This window comes from Gracilinanus agilis, chromosome 5 (genome assembly GCF_016433145.1).
Source record: "Gracilinanus agilis isolate LMUSP501 chromosome 5, AgileGrace, whole genome shotgun sequence".
NCBI lineage: Eukaryota > Metazoa > Chordata > Mammalia > Didelphimorphia > Didelphidae > Gracilinanus > Gracilinanus agilis.
In genome coordinates this window covers 203,067,447-203,090,106 of record NC_058134.1, presented here as the reverse complement: position 1 = coordinate 203,090,106, position 22,660 = coordinate 203,067,447, and the positions used below count along the sequence as shown (strand labels likewise).

The 22,660-nt window shown below is 40.2% G+C and overlaps 1 protein-coding gene across 1 annotated transcript in view; it reads left to right on the top strand.

Annotated features, from left to right (window-relative positions):
• Positions 1 to 7,029: 7,029 nt before the first annotated feature.
• The window catches only part of TIGAR (TP53 induced glycolysis regulatory phosphatase), a 27,110-nt gene continuing 11,479 nt past the window's right edge, over positions 7,030 to 22,660 (top strand). Inside the window, exons 1-2 of the mRNA XM_044677764.1 lie at positions 7,030 to 8,408; positions 20,886 to 20,923. Of these exons, the coding sequence (XP_044533699.1) occupies positions 8,377 to 8,408; positions 20,886 to 20,923 (70 nt within the window). The 5' untranslated portion in view covers positions 7,030 to 8,376. The remainder of the gene's footprint in view (positions 8,409 to 20,885; positions 20,924 to 22,660) is intronic.

The window sequence follows — 22,660 nt, the reverse complement described above, 5'->3', positions numbered from 1 at the left end:
CATCAAAACATCAGGGTCTGGAAAGTCAAAGGTTTCCCTTTTTGATTCCAAAGCCTCCCCCACCTTGCACCTTCATAAAGATGCTTGGGCTCCATGGGTCCCCCCCTGAGGTGCATTAACACCCTGAGTAGTTTGGGGGCGAGCTCCACTTAAGATATACTGTTGTGGGGTCATTTGGTATTAGTTATCATCATCCCAAGATTTATTTCTAGCATTTTTATCATGCCTAAAATTATTATTCCTGGAATCATCATCATCATCATCATCATCATTATTATTATTCCTGTTGTTATTCCTATAGTTATCTGTCAGTTGGGTATTATTTTTGAGTAATATTAAGAAAGTCCTATAAGTCCCCATTGTATGGCCCTTTTTCACACAGAAATAACAGAAAGTGGGCTGATTGTTAGATTCTTGGAGAGGGGCTATAATCTCTCCTTTATTTTTTAGTTTTTCTTTTAGCATTTTGATTTCTGCTTTTAAAGTATCCATTGAGTCAGTATCTTTCTCATGTTCTTGTGCTTGGCCCCTAAAAACAAAGGATGCTACTTTCCTCAATTCCCCAAGGCTCATAGTTTCCCAGGTTGGGCAGTTAGTGTTAAAATAGTCTTTGACTACTTTGCAGGAATTTTTTACAAATTGCCTACGTACATGTTTAATATCCAGTTCCAAGGTTAAATCAAGGCCCAAATATATTTCTCCCACTTCAATCAGCCTGTCCATAAAATGGGAGGGAGTTTCATCAGTATGTTTTCTGGTTTCCTCGCATTCTGACCAGGTGTCCTGTGTATCAGCACAAGATTTCATGGCTATCAATAATGCCTCCCTGCCGTCGTTTAATTTTTTATAATCTGGGACAGAATTGTAATTCCATTTTGGATCCTTGAGGGGCCAGTCAGGTACATCTTTACCTTTTTTTATGATTGGCTCGAACAATGATCCTATCTTTCTCACCGACTGTCAGAAGTTCATCTAAAACGTTTTCAACATCCTGCCAGCTAGGGTCATAAATTTGGAATATATTGCCTAATTTTCTTAAAACTATGAATGATTCTTTCTCAAAAGTGGGCATATTTTCTTTAAATTTAGCTAAATCTTGAGGGTTGAAGGGAGTATAGTGCCTTACAGACACCAAGTCTCCTTCATTATTGAAGGTGGGTACTTCTCATAAAGGAAATAGGCTTTGTGCTGCATTATCTTGAGTTCCCTCTAGGGTCTCTAGGGTCCCTGTCTGATTAGTGGCAGGGAGGGTGGGGGCTGAAGCAGCAGCAGCAGCTGGGACTGTCTGTGGGAGGGGCTGAGGGGTGGGGTGGACAGGTTGTGAAGGGGGCAGGATGGGCTGAGGATGGGGTGGGATGGGCTGAGGAGGGGGGTGGCAGTATCAATGGGTTGAGTGGAGGGTGTGTCAGGATCATCTCCAGGTAGGGATTCCGATGATGAGGAAGTATGGGGAAATAAGTCTCCCTTCTGGTGGAACCTCCTTCTCATATATTTTCTCCTTCTTAAATGCTTGGTAAGTTTCTTTACATAAGCCAGCAGTTGCTCTACGCTCCCCTCCATATGCTCTACACTCCCCTCCAATTTACTCAATCTCAAGAGTTAGTGGCATCCAGCTTCTCTGGTAGTTTCTTTTGGGAGAAGTAAAGATAAACCATCCCCCCTATAAGCATTACTATCACACTTACATACAGTGCAAGAAATGTCCCTTGAAATGTATTTTGTGGGAATACTGACCTGAAAAAAAGTCACTCCTATAAGTTTGAGCAAGTTAGTGAAAGTCTGAACCCCAGCATTCACTAAGTTGTTAATGGGTTTTAACCACATTTTGTTCCAGAAAATTGATAAATCTGTCTATAGCTTACTCTTGTCAGTAGATGTCACTAATGGGTAGGTTTTTCCTTCTAAGGGTTGGGCTAAAGTTCTATTGTTTAGATTATGACTTCCTTTAGTTCCTGCCTGGCAGAAAACAAAGCTTATAGCCTGAGGCTGAGTTTTAGAGATTAGGTTCTATGAGGGTAGACAGCTTCTAGCCTGAGGCAGTCAGGAGTGTCTTTCAAAGGCTAAGTTTGGTTTTGGGAGGCTCTTTTCAGTTATAAAAGTCTGAAGGATCTTTCCTCCTCCTTCCCCCAGAGGCTAAAACTGCTAAACTATGTGCCTTCTACTTTGGGGAAAAGGGCGGTTTAAATTCTAGCTGGCCCCACCAGGCTTAGCTTCTACCTAAGACTTTAAGACTAGAGACACGTGTAGTTTTGGAATAAAACAGAAAACCAGGCTAAGGCCTAATTGTAGCCTAAAAAATTTACTCTCCCTGAAAAAAAAAAAAAACAACCTACTAATATGCTGATTCTAGTACCTTCTGCTTTGGTGAGGAACCAAAGCTTCTAAACCTTATTCAGGTGTGTCCCTGGTCTAGCTAAGAGACAAAGCAGCCTGCTAGGCCTAGTAAGGCAACTAAAAAAATGGGATTCCTTCCCAGGTGAAACTAAGGGCCAGCTAATTGGGTTATTTGTTCCCTAAGGCAAGGGAACAGCCTCCCAGCTGAATTGTCAGGGCCCCGCTTGATCTCACCAGTCTGGCAGCTTTATATCAATTGCAGATCCAAAGCGAGCTGTGAAAAGGCTGACTTAGGAGATAGTCATGAAGTAAAGAAAAATTTTAAGAAAATTTAGGAAGATTGAGGAAGTTTGAGACCTAACGTGGATTGCCAAAATGTAAGAGGGAGATTTTAGATATTATATAGATATATATTTAAAGTGTGGCCGCCAGGAATCAATAGTTCAGATTGATTCCGTAATTAAAATAGACCCAAGTCAGGATCGGGTTTAAGGTAGTTTATTTACAATTAGGAAGGTAGAAGGTAGGGGGAAAAAAAGAGGCAGAGGCTAGTCCAGGCCTGAAGAGGCCTGGATGGAGAGAGAAGGTTAAAAGGCTAATTAAACTAAATACACGCCACAAGGCCTTAGCAATCAGAGAGGCTAGAAGCCTACTTAAGGTAGAGTTTGGAAAAACACCAAGGTAGGCCAAGGAAGTCAGCCTAACTTACCTACATGACAATTTAGAGTGGAAGCAGTCTGAGATCTCAGCCGAGAACCTTCAGCATCAAGTTCAAAGAGGGAACTGCCCCAACAGGAAGTAACCAACATTCTTGAAGAGATAGTGTTTCTTGTCACTTCCTGTGGGTCCACCTCTAATTCAAGTGGACAAATGGCAGCCTCAACACTGTTTTGGACTGCCCAAAGGGCCGTCCTTTGTTCTTGATTTGTTACTTATTATCACGTGTGGGTAACTCATCTCCCCTCCCCACTAAGGGAGCTGGGGATGACATCATCTCTGGTAGTACAGTTTTGACAAAGAATGGGCTAGAGCTAATTCCATTTACACAGTACAAATTGTTTTCCCCATTGGTGCATCCATAGTACCAGTTTGAATGTAAAAATTTTTTTTATTTTTTATTATTATTTTTTATCAACCCTTAACTTCTGTGTATTGGCTCCTTGGTGGAAGAGTGGTAAGGGTGGGCAATGGGGGTCAAGTGACTTGCCCAGGGTCACACAGCTGGAAAGTGTCTGAGATCGGATTTGAACCTAGGACCTCCCGTCTCCAGGCCTGACTCTCAATCCACTGAGCTACCCAGCTGCCCCCCAGAATGTAAAATTTTTATGGTACTGTCTCTTAAATTTTCTTTGCTTGACTAAGTTTGTCCTCTTTGCTATGCTGTAGCTAGGACAAAAATGGCTGCCATCTGGTTCAGACAGAGGCTTTTTTTTCCCCTCAGAATTATTTAGGTTCTTTACCTTAGCTGGTTCTGCCAAAAAGTGTAATGATAAAGAGAGCCAGTAACTGAATGTTAGGGATGGAGGGGAGATAGAGAGAGTCCATGAGAGACTCTCTTCTAGCTCTCCCCTCAGGGCTGAATATACACTGCCGAGACTTCAAGGGGGTGTCACCCCACAGGTGACCTGGATGGTCATGTCACCCCACAGGAGTTGGGGGCGAGGCTTCCCTATAAGATGAGGTATGTGGTACCCCAATCTGATTCTGAATGAGGGTGGGGCTCATGCAAGCCTCCCCTGAGGTTAGCCAACTTCACAGCAGGTGGGTGGTCTGGCTCCAAGATGGAGGCAGCCAGTCCAAGCCGTGATTCCCCTCCCCCTCGTCTCTCAGGCTCTCTGGAATGCTATCTGACTAATGAATGGCTTTTATTCTTTGCAATTCAGGGGTTAGAGAAAGGGGTGAAGGGAAGAGGGATTTGGGGGTGCCCTCTTCTCTATTTCTATGGGGTCCATTACTCGGGTGGGAACCTTTGGGGTTCCTGCTCCCAACCTTCTCCCCTTGCCCCTTCTCCTTCAGTTTCTATTTCTATTTCTATCCTTTTCTATAATTGTAAGTTAGACCGGAAAGGGGTCTCTCAGCAAGGTTGGGTAATGGGGGAAGAAGCCCAAGAAGTTGCTCCCAAAATGGAGTCCAGAAACTAGCTGACTGAAGTCTTCTTGCTGGATGAGAAGCGATAGGATGCCTTTGACCAGGGAATCAGGGTTTCAGTGTCCAAAGAAGGATCCTCAGGAAGCCCTCAGGACTGGATTCGAGCTGGGATGTTCTCCTCCTCCCTCTCGAAGTCCTCTGCCCAAAGTTCCTTTTCCCCCCTTCTTCCTCTGGAGAATTTCCCAGAATTTTCTCTGGTCTCAACTGTCACCAATGGCCTTCTTCTGGCTCTTTTTGTCCCATCCCCCATCCTTACATAAGCTAAGTTTTGGAGTCTTGCATTCTTGCAAAGGGTAACCTGTCCTGAACATGGGGTTTCACCTCAAAGCTCTCCCACAACAATATCACTACAGGGAGAATTCTTAAGCAAAAACATAAGAAACAATTTTTGATTATGTAAAATTTTAAAAGCTTTGCACAAGTGAAATCAATAAAAATAGAAAAAGAAGAAAATCTGTAGAGAGGGGAAAACACATGAATCAACCAAAAACAGAAGGAACAATTTTTGATTATGTAAAATTTTAAAGATTTTGTACAAATGAAATCAATGGAAATAGAACAAGAAGAACATCTGTAGAGTGGGGAAAACACATGAATCAAATATTTTCTCCTTCAGTGCCTTCTATGACAAACATTTGACATCTCCAAGGTTGACTACTTAAATGCCCAAACATCCTTTAAGTGTTAGAAGCTGATCTAGAAGATTTTTTAGATCTTGCCACTAAGGGGTAGAGTGTGTCAGGAACAGTATCTTAAGAACACAAACTAGAGGAGTTCAACTAGTGTCCTACAGGCCAAGTGTGACCCACAACACTCCAGAGTGCAGCCCAAACCACATTTAAATAGGGTGATGTCTTGACTTGCATGTGAGTTGGGTTTTAAAACAATTTTTAAATTAATTTTAAATTATTTTCTAGATTGTATGTTGACACTTTTTTTTTAAACCCTTACCTTCTATCAGGATCAGTATTGTTTCTAAGGCAAAAGAGCAGTAAGGGCTAGGCAATGAGGGTTAAATGACTTGCCCAGGTTCAAACAGCTAGGAAGTATCTGAGGCCAGATTTGAACTCTAGGACCTCCATCTCCAGGTTTGGTTCTCAATCCCCACTGAGCCACCTAGCTGCCTCTGATATTTTTAAATAATCATTATCTGACATTTTGTGATCCATGTTCTCTTCCTCCCTTCTACCCCTCCACAAGACAGCAGGTATATGATATAGATTATACATATGTTTTTAACAATATATACTTCCATGTTTGTCATGTTGTAAAAGAAGACACTGTTAAATGCTAAATTATGTGTCAACTGGGTTTTTGGGAACCCCAAGTTTGCCTCTGTACCCTGAGAACCCACCCCCCCAAAGTCCCAGACTCACATATTTTCAGACTGAACAATAGACTTCAAAGTACTTAATGGTCCCAGTTCAGGTGGGACTAGTAGATCTAACCAAATGTTAAGTACCCTTTTGTCCTAGTAGTTGCATCTATTGCATCAAAGTCCTCTCCCAGGTAGCCCAGCTCTTTTGTATCCATGGTAAAGCATCAGCCTTTCCCTGATAATCCAGTCTTGAACTTCTCATTTCCTTGTAGCCATGGTAATGCCAATCAATCATACTTCCTTGTCCTTAATCCCCCAAATGATATATAACTTCCAAAGTTCTATTATTCTTTGGAGAATCTTCTAGCATGTTCAAATCCTCTCAGAAATACTGTCCCCAGAGCCCTAAGGTTTTGATTCTGTAGTATTTTGGCATTTGACTCTGTGTAGCGACTGATTATTATAGACCTATTTCCTGATTAAAGACTTGGCTTTTCTGACTAGTAGTTCTGAGATTTTTCCAAGTTGACAACACGTATTGCTTACACTAGAGAAAAATTAATGGAGAAAATAAAGTGAAGAATGCTATGCTTCAATCTGCATTCAGACTCCTTCAGTTGACTTTCTATGGTGGTAGATGGTTTTACTTTGGAACATGGCCACTGCACGTGGAGTTACAACAAAATTGTAAAGGGAGAAAAGGGGTTTTGGTCGAATATATTTAAAGGTGGTCACCAGGGGAAATTTCCCCAATTAAAGAATAACCTCAAGTCAAAATTGACTTTATGGAAGTTTATTTACAATTGAGAAGAGAGAGAGGAAATAAGGTAAATAAGAATCTAACAAAGTAGGTAAATTACTATGATCCTCTAATTAATCCAGGTAGATCTAATTAACCCAAGCTGAGGGTTAGAGGGCCAGATGCCCAGAGGTGAATGAAGCAAAGCTTCATTTATAGAGTCTCTAGTGAAGGGAAGTTCCTTAAGAAAAGTTCAGGAAGATTCAGGCTTTAAATTCACCACGTGGACTTCTAAAGAAGATATTGAGAACAGTCTGACCAGGGTCTCAGTATCCCGGCCAGCACACCTCCATGGACCAGAAGAGCTAGAAGAAGTTACAACTGTTCAGAGCTGCAGGTGAGGGTTGGGTGAAAGGTGGACACCCAAGGCGGATAAGCAGCCCTGAAAAGGACTCAGGGAACCCACCCACCAGAAGTGCTAGTCTTCCCAGAACACCCTGTACTCTATGAATGTACCCAAGACATACACTGGACACGTTTATGAGAATTATGAGAATGTTGTCCAGTTTTATAGGAGAAGTGTTTTAAAGCTATTATACCTATGATACCATCTTAGGAAATCCCTTTGCTAAGATTGTGTCTACTGGCTAACTTAACAGGAAGGACACCAAGAGGTCATTTGAATCAATAAATAGAAAGGGTTATATTAATCAAGGAAATTCAACTGACAGGCATTCTTTCACCAAGGGCCAGCTGCGCCCTGATCACTGTGCTAGAGGCTAGGGATGAAAAGACCCAAGTGGAAGAGTTTCTGCCCCCTGAAGCCAGATGGTACAAGTTAACTTAGGGGGAAGGGACTAGTAGTTTAGAAGAACAGAAAAGGTCTCATGCAGAAGATGAGAGTTTGAGCTGAATCTTGAAGGAAACTAGAGATTCTAGGGGACAGATGGGTAACAAAGGCGTTCCATCCAGGTACCTGGAACACCTAGGGCAAAGGCGCAAATACAAGATATGAAGCACCGCTGAGGAACACTGGGAAGGTCAGTCTGGTGTGACCAAGGTGTGTGAGGAAGGGGAGTCATATGTAATCAGAGCGGAGAGGTAGGGGGCGAAGTTCCGAAGGGATTTAAATGCCAAGGGAGATTACATCGGATCTCATAGGTAAATGGGAGCCACGGAAAGTTTTTTTTTTTTTTTTTTGCGGGGGAGGGCGGGGGATAACACAGTCGGACCTACGCTCTAGTAATAACAATAACACTTTGACAGCTGCGGGGAGGATTGACTGGAATAGGGAAGAGATGATCTAGGACGACTCGCATGCAGGTTCCTGCAAAGGTGGAGGCTAGGGAATCTGACATTTGGTTGGGGGTGCATGAGTGCAAGCGAGAGATGTGAAGGTAGAATGCGGACCTCAGAGAACTTATGGCCTTTTTTGGGGGGGGGGGGGTGAGGGGGAATAACAGAAACTGACAAGTCCATTTGGGAAATGCTGGTTGCTGGAACAACCCTGGAGTAGGGGAGCCGCAGTAAGAAGCACCAGCGCCTCCGCCCAGTGGAGACTGGAAGGAGCAAACTCCGCCGCTCCTCCTCCCTCGGTCCCTCCCTGACGCCGCTTCCTTAGCTCATCTCCTATTGGCCAGCGCCGTGAGGAATCGGCTAATGGGAACGGAGCCGGCCGGTTGACCCGCTGCACCGGGTCTGCGCAGACGGAAGTCTACGAGAGGCAACCGTGGCGGCGGATCAGTCTCGCCGTGGATTCTCGGATTGTGATCCTAACTGCTCTTGGTGGCCTCCCGCCCCGACTCTCTCCTGCCCTCTTTCCGCAGCCGCGCCGGGAATGGTTCGATTCGCTTTAACTGTTGTCAGACAGTGAGTAAGCGGTGCGGGAAGCGTCGCCCTCCCGTCTGGGTTTGTTGGGACGCGGGTTGGGAGGCGCAACTCTTCTCCCTTTAACCCCTTCCCCAGCCTGCCCAATCACCGCACCAAAGAGGCTCTCCCTCCTCTTTGAGGAAGGGAGGGAAAAGCTGCAGCCTCCTATGTCTCCGACTCACGTACTGTTCTCGAGAGAGGACTAGGTTTCATTTTTGTCTTTGTCTTCCCCCCTGCCCCAAGCCTTATGCCTGGTACACAGTTGGCGCCCAATAAACATCTGATCCTATAAGGAACCTGAGAACACATCTGGTACCTCCTCATTTTACAGCTGAGGAAACTGGGGCCCCGAGATCAGGTTATATGGGACTTGCCCAAGGTCACATGGGTTAAGGTGTGGGAGTTGGGATTTAATTCAGGTCTTCTTGACTCCTAAACTAGTACTCGGTATATCACATTGCCTTCTATATCTCATTTCACATCTTCTCGAGGAAGGGGAAACGCCCTGATAGAGTCCTGCATCTTTGGAGTCAGAAAAGACTAGAGATGTGGTGTGCAGGGACTCAATCTGGAGTATGTATAATGTAAAAATGATTTTTTAAAAATAGCAAATATTGAAGTATAATTGTTGAATATGAATAATTATATTGACAGTTACATTAAACAAGCAAGTTGATAAATATAAGTCATTTTTTACGTTTATGAATAAATTGCATATAAAGTATGTTTATAAATATATTGTTCATAACTATGTAGTTTCTAAATATATAATGCCGTTATTTAATGTAACTGCCCATCTAATTGAAATAGTAATTTCTTTACTTTGTAATTCTATATTCTTTTCATTTAAAGACATTCTAAGAAGACTTTACTAGACATTTAGAGGGGTCAATTAAGATAAGAAAGGTTAAGCAAGCACCCCTGTTGTAGCACACACACACACACACACACACAGAGAGAGAGAGAGAGAGAGAGAGAGAGAGCTGAGATCCAGAGCAGGTGAAGTGACTTGCTTTTAGTCCTGTGGGTATTAAGTGGGATTCAGAATTATAATCTAAATCTTATTGCAATATGACATTCCTGTAGGACCTCTGGTCTTCTCCATCTCCCTCAGGATGTGGCCTCAGAGGTAGTCTGATGCATATAGCATCTGAGAATCTCAGGCACCTCAGACTTCAGAATTACTCTAATTCCAAACTGAACCTGAATAGGCATTCTCCTTATCCTAAACAGTTGGTTTTCCAACCTCTTTGTTCATAGACCTTCAGTTAAGATGAAAGGCCACTGGATTTTGAGTCAGAAGACCTGGGTTCAAAAGTAGCACTAGCCTTTGGATGCTTGCTATAGGTTGACTTCAGTCAAATCACTTACTCTAGGTCTTATTTTCCTCATTTGTAACAAGAATGTATTTGGCTAGGTGATCTCTGATTTCTAAGGTGTGTTTCAAGTCCAATTGAACCAGCTCTGGAGGTGGCAACTCTGTATCTTTCTCCTAGAGTAGGAGGTCCAGTTCCTATCCCTACCAGATATATGCAATTAGACTAGAAATATAAGGGATAGAATGTCTTGTTCATGCTAATCGGTTTTCCCTTCTTCCAAAACTGAGCCCCATTCTTGAGAATTGTGCTTCAATAGAAAGAACACTGGAATTAGGGTCCAGAAAATCTAAACTGGGTTTCAGAAGTAATTCCACCCTACTAGCTAGCTTTGTGACCTTGACTGGCCTCTTGATTTTTAAACATCAGGTTAAAATAAGGGAGTTGGACTAGAGGATCTCTTCGGTCCTTTTCCATCACTATGCTATAAATCTATGAAAGTCAAGTCAAGAATTTGCCCTCCAAAGGAGGGTAATGGATTTCTGAGAGTCTGGATTTGAACCCAGGTCTTTTGACTTTATGCTATATCTTTCAGCTTTTCAGTATCATTGAGCTTTTATAAACTATCTTAAAGATCATAGTTGATGGAACATGTTAGTATAATGGGAAGAACATTCATTGGTTTTGGAAGGGCGGGCCCTATATAGCATCTTCATTTTCTCTGTGGTCCCTACCTGATAAGCCACTTACCTTTCTGATTCAGTTCAAGCACTCTCTTTTGTTGGAATCCTCTCCTGATGCTCTCAGCTGCTTGCACTGCCTCTCAAATTACATAGTATTTAATTATTTTACATTTATTCTGAATATACTTGATATGTCCATATTTTCTCCCTTGTTCAAGTCCTTGACAGGACAGATTGTTACATTCATTGTATTTGCCTATTTATCTGGTATCTAGCTTATACATATTTATTTGTTTTCTCCCCTCATAGATTAGTGAGGGCAAGAACCCTGCCTTTTTGTGTGCCCTGGACTTGGTGCCGGGCCTGGCACATAGTAGGGAGCTCATTAAATGTTTATTGACTGAATGCTCACTACTAGTGAAGTGTCTCAAACATAGTTGGAGCTTGGGAAATTCTTGTTGGAGGTGATCAACACGTTTAAGCATTAGTTTGTAAGATGAGGGTTAATAAATACATCCCCTCGTCAAGTTTTCACAGTGCTCGGCAAACCTTAAAGTGCTATAGAAACATAAGTAGTTTCTGTTACTAGCTGAACATCACTTTACAAATGGAAGAAGTTTAAGGGGAAGTCGATAAAGATAGTTGCTGGAGGTCGCACATCTGGGCAAAAACAGAAGTAGAAACCCTGGCCTCCAGTATCCTTTTCTGATCCTTTGATTGGTAAATGATTGAGCAAGTCGTTTCTTGCTATACTAACATGTTTCATGGAATATATAAGGGAATTCTGTTTGGATTCCGAAAGGAAGCCAGTAATTAAATGGTTATCTTTGCATCCACAGTAAGTAGCATAGCATAAGCATTTAAATGCTAGTGATTGAATATTAATTTTCTTCCCATTTGCTATTAGGCTAAATACTTAATTAGCAAAAAAGTGTTAGGTTTCATGACCTTGAAGGCCTTCGTGTGAATTGGGTCTTAAGTAGCCTAGAACTTGGTTATCTAGTCCAGTGCTGTCAAACTCAAATAGAAACAGACCAGTAATTTGGACGTAAGGATCCCTGCAAGCATATTTACTTCGTTTTCAAAATGTAGTGTTATCTATATTTTATTGCATTTTTAATCTGGCTCCAGCCTCCTTGGGGAGTGTTGTATGCATGTGGCTTACGTGTTTGACACCTGATCTAGTCCAGCCTCATTTTAGAAATTAAGAAACTGGTCTAGAGGTCAGAGTTGTGTGTGATTTTTTTTTTTTTTAAAACATCTTTGACTCAGTATCGGTTCTAAGACAGAAGAGTGGCTATGCGATTGGGGTTGAGTGACATAGTCACACAAGTAGGAAGTATCTGAGGCCAGATTCGAAGCCAGGGCCCCCTGACTCCAGGCCTGGCCCTCTATCCACTCTGCTACCTAGCTGCCCCAAGATCACAGATTTTGAACTTAAGGACATCATTAATCCAGATCTTTTATTTCACAGATGAAGAAACTGAGACCCAAAGATATTTTTAGATGGTCTTCTAAGTCTTTGGCTCCCATTTTATTTTGTGAAGTTGATATTTTTCAACCTATGCAGGATACTTCATTCATCATGATTAACTGTCTTTACTTTAAAAATAAAAAAAAGATTTGAGCCAGTTAGAATTCTAGCCCATCAAGATCTTTTGGAATCCACTGCTTTAACTTTCTCTTCTAAATTTTATGTCTTCAACAAATTTGGCAAGCAGACCATTCAGCTGATTGAATGATGAATAAAAATGTTAACTAGAACAGAGCCCTTTTTGATACCTCCTTCCAAGGTGGTATAAAGCCATTATTTACTCCTCTGCTTTTGGCTCTTCTCCCATTTCTGAATCTACCAGTCACGAAGATGATGGCTTCCTGTGCTATTACTGAAAAATTTCCAAAAATCCAGCACCTGGAAGGCTAGAATTACTAGGGTTTGCACATATGAAAGGATTTTTCCTGGTCCTGACATATTATGAACTGGACACTAGAACATTGCAGTTCACCTGCATCCACTTTGCATTTTTTTTTTTAAACCCTTACCTGCCATCTTAGAATCAATTCTGTGTATTGGTTCTAAAGCAGAAGAGCAGTAAGGGGTAGGCAATGGGGGTTAAGTGACTTGCCCAGGGTCACCCTGCTAGGAAGTGTCTGAGGTCTGATTCGAACCCAGGTCCTCCTGTCTCTGGGCCTGACTCTCAAACCATTGAGCCACCCAGCTGTCTCCTCACTTTGCATTTTCAACTTGGCTGCTTACTTAACTTTTACTTTTTCAAAAATTTTGTTACAAACTGATTTAATTAATACTCCAGATTTAAAGACAAATGGTTATTTTAGGATTTGTGGGAAGGAACTGTTTCTTTTGTTACATGTGTGTCCTTTTGCAAATTTGGGGAAACTAGAAACTGTCTCAGTTAATGCAAATCTGCTGCTGCTTTGTAATTTATAGTCTTAAAGAATGGCCCCGGACACTGAAGGACAAGTGACTTACTCATTGTCCACTGCCTATGTGTCTGAGGTTGGGAGATTTGAACTTTTGACTACAAGGCTGGTTCCCTATTCATGATAACAGCTGCTTTCAAATTTTAGGGGCTCAGGACCCTTATATGAAAAACTATCCCCCCAAAGCTTTTGTCTGTTTATATTATATCATCAGTAATGACCATATTGGAAATTAAAACGTCCTTAGTATTAATTATGAGAACAGTTTTGACCTCACAGCTCCCCCTAGTTAGATCTTGGAGGCCTCAGCTCACATTTTTAAGGAGTACTGAACTATGCCATACTTTGAATTTATATGCACTACATTTGTTGAATGTTAACATTCTTGGTGCTGTTTAAACAATATTTAACTTATTGCCGCTCCGTGAGATGTTTAATAGAACTATAATAGCATTCTGTTTTCTGGTGGAAAAGCAATCTGTTTTTAAAAGATATATCTGAACCTTTGTTAAAGGGGCTTTTTTTGTTCTGTAACTGGTAGTGCAATATGGCTAATTGGATCAGTTTAAATATATGTTGGGGTTGGAATCTGAAAAGCTTTGTCTTTTTTTTCCTGAAAGCTGCAAGCAAATGTTTCTAAACTCCAAACTCTTGAAATGGATGTCTTTTAAATTGTCTATTAGACTTCTCATTGCTGAGCTATTTAGAAACCAATCATTAATTTAGCAGTTAAATTTCATGTGTGTATTCTATGGAAAACTTGATTATTTTATTCAGTGAAGCATTATAGGCTTACCGATCCTAACTGGCATTTATTGAAATAAATGCGGTTCCTTAAAATCAGCATTATGAATGCTTAGCCAGATTAGGTTCAAATATGACTCCATTTTACCCCCCAAAAGGCATCCTTTTGAAAGTGGGAGGAACAAATACACACACACACACACACACACACACACACAAACACCTAGGATTTTTACAAACCAGAACTAGGGGAAGTGAGTCCCATATTTGAAATGCACCAACTTGATAAATGGGTTTTGTAATGTTATGAGGACATCATGGGATATGAGCAATTAAATTGAGTTTTTAAAATGAACTCTTTTGAGGGCAGCTGGGTAGTTCAGCAAATTGAAAGCCAGACCTAGAGATGGGAGGTCCTCGGTTCAAATCTGGCCTCAGACACTTCCTAGCTGGGTGACCCTGGGCAAGTCATTTAACCCCAAGAAGAGCCCTTATTGCTCTTCTACCTTAGAACCAAATACACAGTAATGATTCTAAGATGGAAGGTAAGGGTTTAAAAAGCAAAATTAAATTAACTCTTTCATCAGAGGTGTGGAGAGATTGCAAATCTTAGACTTTTCCCATAATAATAACTGACTAATTTCCATTACTTTAACTCAGAAGACATTCACCTCATCGCTTTGGTCATCCCTTTGGGGAGGCTCTTTAATTAACTGAATTATGAAATTTTAAGTTGTTAGGGCTGTCCGAGAAATTAAAAATTTTAGACTTCAAAAAAGATGATTTAGGTTTGAAGTATGGTGGAGAATGGCCTGGAGTCTATTTGTAGAACCTATAAATGGCTGGTCATGAGACTCTTGGCATAAACATTTGTATTCTGGCAGAGCTCTGGTATTTGGAAATGGATCATACTCTGCAGAATGTGAAATCAAATGTGTTACCAGGAACTTCATAATACTCCGCCTTGGCCTGCTAGTTCTAGCTTCCTTTACTAAGCCGCTGCTACAGAAGCAGTTTTAACTCTGAGGGGTCACATAAAAGAATTTGATTACTGCTTTAATGTTTTGTGTGTGTGTGTGTGTGTGCATGTGCATGTGCTCATGCATATATGTGTATTTCATATGTAGATAAATACTCAGATGTGTGTGTATGTGCATATACACGTGTATAGATGGAGTTGTTTATATCCATTTGTGTATATACATGTATAAATGCAATTAAATATGTAACAGAAATTCTGTTTATTACGTAGGCCTTTCTTATTCTTTGTGTAATGATTGTATCAGTGATCAAGTTTTCAATAAGACAAGAATATCTGATTATTTTAAAAAATATTTAAGACAGATTTGAAATGATAGCTTTGTATCTTCCTTTTTCATTTCCCAAAACAAACTGAAGTTAAATTGATGCTCCAGAAATTCAAAGTGGCTTGAAGTTGTAAAATTAAACATTACAAGTTATTGAGAAAGAGTTCTTTTTCTTTACCAATGTTTGCAAAGTGCTTTGAAAGCAAAAAAAAGAGAAGCTAAAGTTAAGGACTATCATTAATAATTAGCTAATGTTTGTCGGTTTCACTTTAAAAAACCCAGCTTAGCAGAACAGTTTACTATCTACTTCATTTTTCTGTTTCCTCTCACTTGAATATCCTTCCAGTGCCTTAAACTTAGCATATCGAAAACTCTGACCTAGTCATTTCAGCACTCTTCTCTTCAGTGTCCTCCTGTCTTTCCTGTCAACGAGATTGGAAAACTGAGATATTTTTGACCCTTTTCCTTCATGTGCTACTAAGGTCCACGAGGGCAAGGGCTGTTTTCTTGGTGAGAAAACTCCTTCTTCCAGGGCAGATTTCCACGTAGGGTGAGGCTGTGTAGGCCCAGTGAGAAGTTAGGTAAGTTTGAGATCACATAGCTTGTATATATAGAATCACAGGCTAGGAAAGCTGATATTCTGGCTCAGAGATCATTTACAGCAACCTGCCCGTCTTCCTTGCAGTAGGTATTTAGCAAATATTTGTTCAACTGAATCCAGATAGTTGCCAATGCTTGTTCATTCTAACTTTAATCTCTCCCTCATCCATTTCCTTCTCTCCACTTAGATCGCCACCACTTTTATTCTGGTCCTCATTACCTTTTACCTGGCTAGTTAAGTTATATTATCTTACTAATTGACTTCTCTGCCTCCATTCTCACTCATCTCTAATGAAAGGGGGGGAAAGGGTTTTGGTCAAATATATTAGAAGGTGGTCACCAGAGGACTGAACATTTATCAATCCTCAATTAAGAATAATCTCAAGTCAAAATTGACTTTATGGAAGTTTATTTACAATTAAGAAAAGGTAGAAGAAGTAAGGAATAAGAATCTAACACAGTAGGTAAATTACTAAGATCCTCTAATTAATCCAGGGAGATCTAATTAACCCTCAGCTGAGAGTCAGAGGGCCAGAGGCCCGGAGGTGAATGAAGCTCATTCATAGAGTCTCTATTAAAGGGAAGTTCCTTAAGAGAATTTCAGGAAGATTCAGTCTTTAAACTCACCATGTGGAATTCAAAAGAAGATACCAAGGTCTCAGCGTCCCAACCAGCATTCCTCCACGAACCAGGAAAGCTACAAGATCCCGAAGAGCTTCACCAGCAGCCCTCTTCACCAGAAGACCCTTAGTTGACTGAGGACCTTCTCCTTTTAAAGGGGTCACTTATGCGTCAGTTCCTGTGCCTCCCTCCTAGTTTGCATGTCCAATCACAACAGATGCTTCTCTTAGGACTGCCTAGAGGGCAGTCAGTAGATTCTGATTCATCACCCACTCTAGCACACATGGGTTACCTGAGTACAGACCTCCCAGTATTGGAGATGTTCTCACTTTTGGTGATTAAATCTAAAGATGGGCAGGGTAGACTTAATCTAATTATCACACTAATCCATCCTTAATATAAATGTCAAACTACAGATGTGACCATGTGTCATTCATTCTCTTGCTTAAAAACCTTCATTAGGGTAAGATAGATGTTCCAGTCTTCCCAAGCCTTCCATAATCTGGCTCCATGATAACTTTCTGGCCTTATTTTATATTGCTCTCTTTGATTTATTCTGTATTCTGATCAATTTAGACTGCTTAGCTTTTCCCTAGACTTGACTAACCATCTCCCATCCTTCTCTAGGCCTGGAATATAGATCTCCTTTCCCTTCTATCTTTATCTCTTCAGCATCTTTATCTTCCTTCTAGTCTCAGTTTAAATGCTGCCTTCTCTCCCTCCTTCTGAAAATGTTCTTTTTCTCCTGTAATTTCCCTGGAAAATTTTGTCAGGAACTTTCCTTTGCCCCCATAACTCCCAATCTAGTATATTTCTTCTACCTAACTCCTTCAAGGACAGGGACTATGTTATTTTTATTCCTAGCACCTAGCATAGTGCCTTGCACAGAGTTGCACTGAATGTGATTTGCACAGATCTCATAAGAATTCTATTTGGGAGTAAAGTGCCTGGGGAAGGAGTAAAACCAAGTGGCTCTTTCCTGAGTTTTTACAGATGCTTGTTTCTAAACAGAATTCTTATTTTTTTTAAGCCCTTACATTACATCCAGTGTTCTAGTTGTCAGAAATCTAGAATCCCTCATTTATCTATCTATCTATCTATCTATCTATCTATCTATCTATCTATCTATCTATCTATCTATCTATCTATCTATCTGTTTGTTTGTTTATTTGGTTGGTTGGTTGGTTATTTATTTAATCTTGGGTATTTTCCCATGGTTACATAATTCATGTTTTTCCCCTTCCCCCTCCCATAATCAATGACCAGTTTCACTGGGTTTTATATGTGTCATTGATCAAGACCTATTTCCATATTAATATTTCCAATAGAGCGATCATTTAGAGTCTACAGCCCCAAACATATCCCCATCAAACCATGTGATCAAGCAAATGTTTTTCTTCTGCATTTCTGCTCCCACAGTGCTTTCTCTGATGTAGATAGCTTTCTTTCTCATAAATTCCTCTGAATTGTCCTGGATCATTGCTTTGCTACTAGTAGAGAAGTCTATTATATTCAATTGTGCCACAGTGTATAAGTCTCTGTATGCAACATTCTCCTGGTTTTGCTCATTTCGCTCTGTATCAGTTCTTGGAGGTCATTCCAGTTCACATGGAATTCCTCCAGTTTTTTATTCCTTTCAGCACAATAATATTCCATCACCAACAGATACCATAATTTGTCCAGCCATTCCCCAATCGATGAACACTCCTTCATTTTCCAATTTTTTGCCTTCACAAAGAGTGCAGGTATGAATATTTTTGTACATGTCTTTTTCCTTATTATCTTTTTGGAGTACAAACCCAGCAATGGTATGGCTGGATCAAAGAGCAGGCAGTCTTTTAAAGCCCTTTGCACATAGTTCCAAATTGCCCTCCGGAATGGTTGAATCAATTTACAACTCCACCAGCAATGCATTAGTGTCCCAATTTGCAACATTATTTTCCTTTGCCACCATATTGGCCAACCTGCGAGGTGTGAGGTGGTACCTCAGAGAAATCAAGAATTGTTTACTTCATCAGATCAATTCTGTTTCCATATCTCTTAGATGTGGGTTCTGCCCTTTTTGGCTCGATTTCCAGTTGAATTTTGAATCTGAAGTTTTCGGCATGCCAGGGGACTGAATAATAACTAATATAGCATAGGGTTGTATAAATGGAGATTTTGAACTCTTGGACTTCATCCCCCAGAAGTCCCTTAGTATTTCCCCAGATTCCTTTTAATCTCTCCACCATGTTGCATGGTCATGTTTGTGTAAGTTCCGAGGCTCTGCCTCTCTCTGTCTCTCTTCTTCATGAGTGCAGCTGAGTTAGTTTAGCACCTTTTCACTCTGGTTTTTTATGTTAGGTTATTATTAATAAAAACTTTAAAAATATAATACTTAGTTATTGGACATTAATTTTAATCTTCATGGGGTTAAGTAACATTGCCACTGACTTCTTAAAAATACATTGCCCTGGCTTTCCATTCTTATCTACCTTCTTTGCCATTGTTACCGGGGCATTCCTAGGATTAAGATTCATTAGATTTTTTTTCCTCCTTGGCCCCAAAAGACTTTAGAGTTAGAAGGAAAAAAAGAGGGTTGTTGGTCTTTTCTTTTAACTCAGATAAAAAATACACACACACACACATACATATTTACATGTGTATGTTGTATTGGAAGAGGATGCTCTAAGATCATTGGCAGAGTCTCTGAAGAAAGCCTTTGGGACAAGATGGAGATGCTAGTTTTAGTTCATTGTGTATAAAACCAGTTGAATAAAGGGGTGATCAGTGGATCACTGTCATCCTGGAGGGAGGTCTCCAGTGCAGTGTTGTGGAGCTGTATCTTTGACCTCTTCCATACAGTGTTTGTATCAGTTACTTAAGACATCTGGCATATTTTAAATTTGTACGTGTAAAAAAATGAAGGAATAATTAAGATGAGAGTAGCATTGTGCGTATGGTGAATAGGATATTGGACTTAGAGTGAGGGTCAGGGTTCTAATTCTGCCTCTGACACTTTCTGAACCTCTGTTTTCTTATTCTTGGCTATTGGTGATACAACCCTCCCAGGGAGTTTTGAGGATCAAGTGAGATAACAGTTATAAAGTACTTCGCAAACCTTAAAACGAATACTAACTGTATTACTATCTTCTTATCTTGTTCACATCAGAGAGCCCATGATCAAAAGCATACTGTCCTGTATGTCTCCCTTCTACTCTACCTGCGTCTGCTCTTGTTAGACTACATTTGGAGAAGCGTGTTCACAAGCTTTGCATTTAGCAAGGCCATTGAAAACTGGGAGCTGGTCCAGAGGAGAGCAGTGAGAGGATGAAGGGATTCAAAACAAGAGGAAGAGCAGCTGGGTGGTTCAAGTGGATTAAGAGCCAGGCCTGGAGACAGGAGGTCCTGGGTTCAAATCTAGCCACAGACACTTCTTAATTGTGTGACCCTGGGCAAGTCACTTAATCTCCATTGCCTACCCTTATTGTTCTTCTCCTTGGAACGTGTATTTAGTATTGATTCTAGAACAGAAGGTAAGGGTTTAAAAAACCCCCACAAACAACATGGGATTTTCTCTGGAGAAAACAAGACAAGACTTAGTTAAAACAGAAGTGAATGGTGGATGGGTAGACAGACAGGATGGCTCTCTTCAAGTATTTGAAGGGCCCTCCTGGAAGAGACCAAGAGTTCCTAACTTCTGGTCCATGTACTTAAAAATAATTATGATAACCGTTTTAATAGAATCGGTTTTCTTTGTAATCCTACATATTTTATTTTCTGCATTTAAAAATACTGTTCTGAAAAGGGATCCATAGGCCTCACCAGACTGCCAAAGAATTCCACATACACAAAAAGGTTTAAGAACTCTTTGTATTAGATTGTTCTGCCCAATTGGAGAGTGCAGAACTAAGAGTAGTAGCTGTAATTTGGCCAGGAAGCTTGTTTCAGCTTGATGGAAGATGAGACTTCCTAACAGATTTGTCAAGAAGTGGGATGGCCTGCTCTATGAGGGAGTGAGATCTCTGTGTGAACTTGGATGACTATTTGCCATTAAAAATGTTGTAGAAGGGATCTCTGTTGCATTAAGTGGTCTCAGAAATAGTCTCCCAACTCTGAAATTCTCTAGTCAGAGAACACTGGATTCATGGGCAATTCATGTAATCTCTCTAAGCTGCAGTTTGGGTAATTCTTACACTGCCAATTCTTGGTGGTGTGTGTGTGTGTGTGTGTGTGTGTGTGTGTGTGTGTATAGAAAGTGCTTTGTAAACTGTAGGACGTCACATGAAATATGAGTTATTAATAGTGATAATAATATGTTATGCTTCAAGGAAAATGGAGGTTAATACATGATTACTGTCAGTAGTAATCTCTAGACAGCTATTTAGGACCATAAAAGTCATAGGACCAGAGAGTTAACAGCAGGTTGCAGAGGTCATCCAGGCCAACTTCATTTTTTGAATGAGGAAACTGAGTCCCAGAGAGGTTAGGTTTCCCAAGGTCAGACAGATGAAGCAGAAGAGTTGGGAATCAAATAAAGATTCTGACTTTCAATCCAGTGTTCTTTCCCCTGTATTGTAAAGTTGACTCCATTAAAAACATTTTGGACGTTGTTCCCAGGGTGTTAAATAACGTGCATTACTGTTGGTTATGTTGTGATACATAGGATGTACCTTCATTACCTTCACTGTATCATTATCGTTGTAAGAATTTTGTTAATGTATTTTTTTCCTCGTCTCAAAATAGCATGATATGATAATCAGAGTATGTTTCTCTCTATTTCAGTGGAGAAACAAGATATAACAGAGAGAAAATACTTCAAGGTTGGTCTGATCTACTGCAAATACAACTTGTTTTGGAAATCTCCTTTGATGTTAATATGAACTAGCCAATAAAGAAGGCAGGACTCCAAATGGGAACTTCTGGATTTTAAAAAGTATCAGAATAGCTGAAGCATGATCAGAGCAGTTTGGTTAGTTTTAGAAGAGAACTAAATGCAAAAGACAGTTTTCCAAAATGATTGCTCATGAGGGACTTCAAAGGAGAGCAAAATCAACTGATTAAAGAGTTATATTACAGTTTGCTTTAAAAATAAACTGCCCAAATTAAAGATGGTTATCTATTTGGTATAATAAATGTCACTGCCTAGTGTTGATGCTGTTTCCTTCTAGAGTTCCTCTTAATTTAGTTTCGAGTTCAGTAGCAAAGGGGAGGTCTAAAGAGAAGTCTCCTATTTCCACACATGATTCTATTCTGAACAGACTCTTCTGATTAGGCCTCTTATCTTACAGTCTGATCTTTTGAATTTAAGCTCCCAGCTACCTAACTGAACAGATTATTTTTGTACTGTTGTCTTGAAAATGCTTAGCTTCACTCTGTGATAAAAAGGCAGCTCATTCCTGGAGTTTACAGAAACGGATTTTCATTCCCTTCGTATTCAAAGCGATATTCCTGAAACAAATCTGATTTTTCATTCTATGATCTTCTTGCCCCACTTAGTAAATCCTAAATGAAGCTTTTTTTTGGTCCTCCAATTTGATATGTGCTCCACCCCATAGTTAGTCTGTAGATGTGATTTCTTTATAAAAATTTACCTGCTGAGTTAAAGAGATTGGCAGGATAAATGGATAAATTATTTACTGTGCACTTAGGGACCATAAAGGAAGACAGGAGAGGGCTTGTAGTTTTAAAATGAAAGATTTTATTCATTTTAGGGTGATATGTGGAGGGAGTAGAATAAAGATAGAAGGCCATTGATACTACACAAGGCCAGTAAATTTGCCTTGGGCTATTAAGCTAGTTAAACTCTAGCTAATGAGACCAAAGGAAATACCACAAAATCATTTAAAACTTATTCTTTTCACCGTAAATAGTGAATACTCCAACTCAGAGAACACAGTGAGCCCCAACGCCTGGTTCAAAGTAGATGCTTTAATAAATATTTATTGGATGAATGAAAGGAATGAGGAAGTAGAGGAATAGGACTCCCAGACTGGGGATGGATGACAATTCCATTTAAAGCACATGTAAATAAAGTAATTTACTTAGCAGATGATTTCTGACTGGATAGTGTGTGCAGATCCCTATGCTAGGCACTTAGGAAGGGGCAGGAATAAATAAATAAATAGGAATAAATAAGCTAGCTTCTTGCTGTCATAAATCTTACTATTGATAGTTGTTCACTTGGATGAACATGTGTCCCAAAAGCAAGTGAAGAGAAGGCTGGAATCAAGGAAAATGAGAAAAGTCAAGCAAAACACAAATAAGAAAAAAAGCACTACCCTATGGAAAATGTTGTTTTGAGATACAATTGATTGGAACTACTGATTGCTTATAAATGCCTCAGTATTCTCTGCTGAGATTTATGGAAGACACACCTAGCTCATCTTCTTTATTAAACAAATGTAGATAATGAAATAGTGAATTTTTGGTTCTCTTAAACTTGGTTTCCTTCCTGTCTCCCTTTCTTTCTTCCTTCCTCTCTCCCTTCCTTCCTTTCTTCCTTTTTTTTCTTCCTTTTTTTCTTTTTTTTTCTTTCTTTCTTTCTTTCTTTCTTTCTT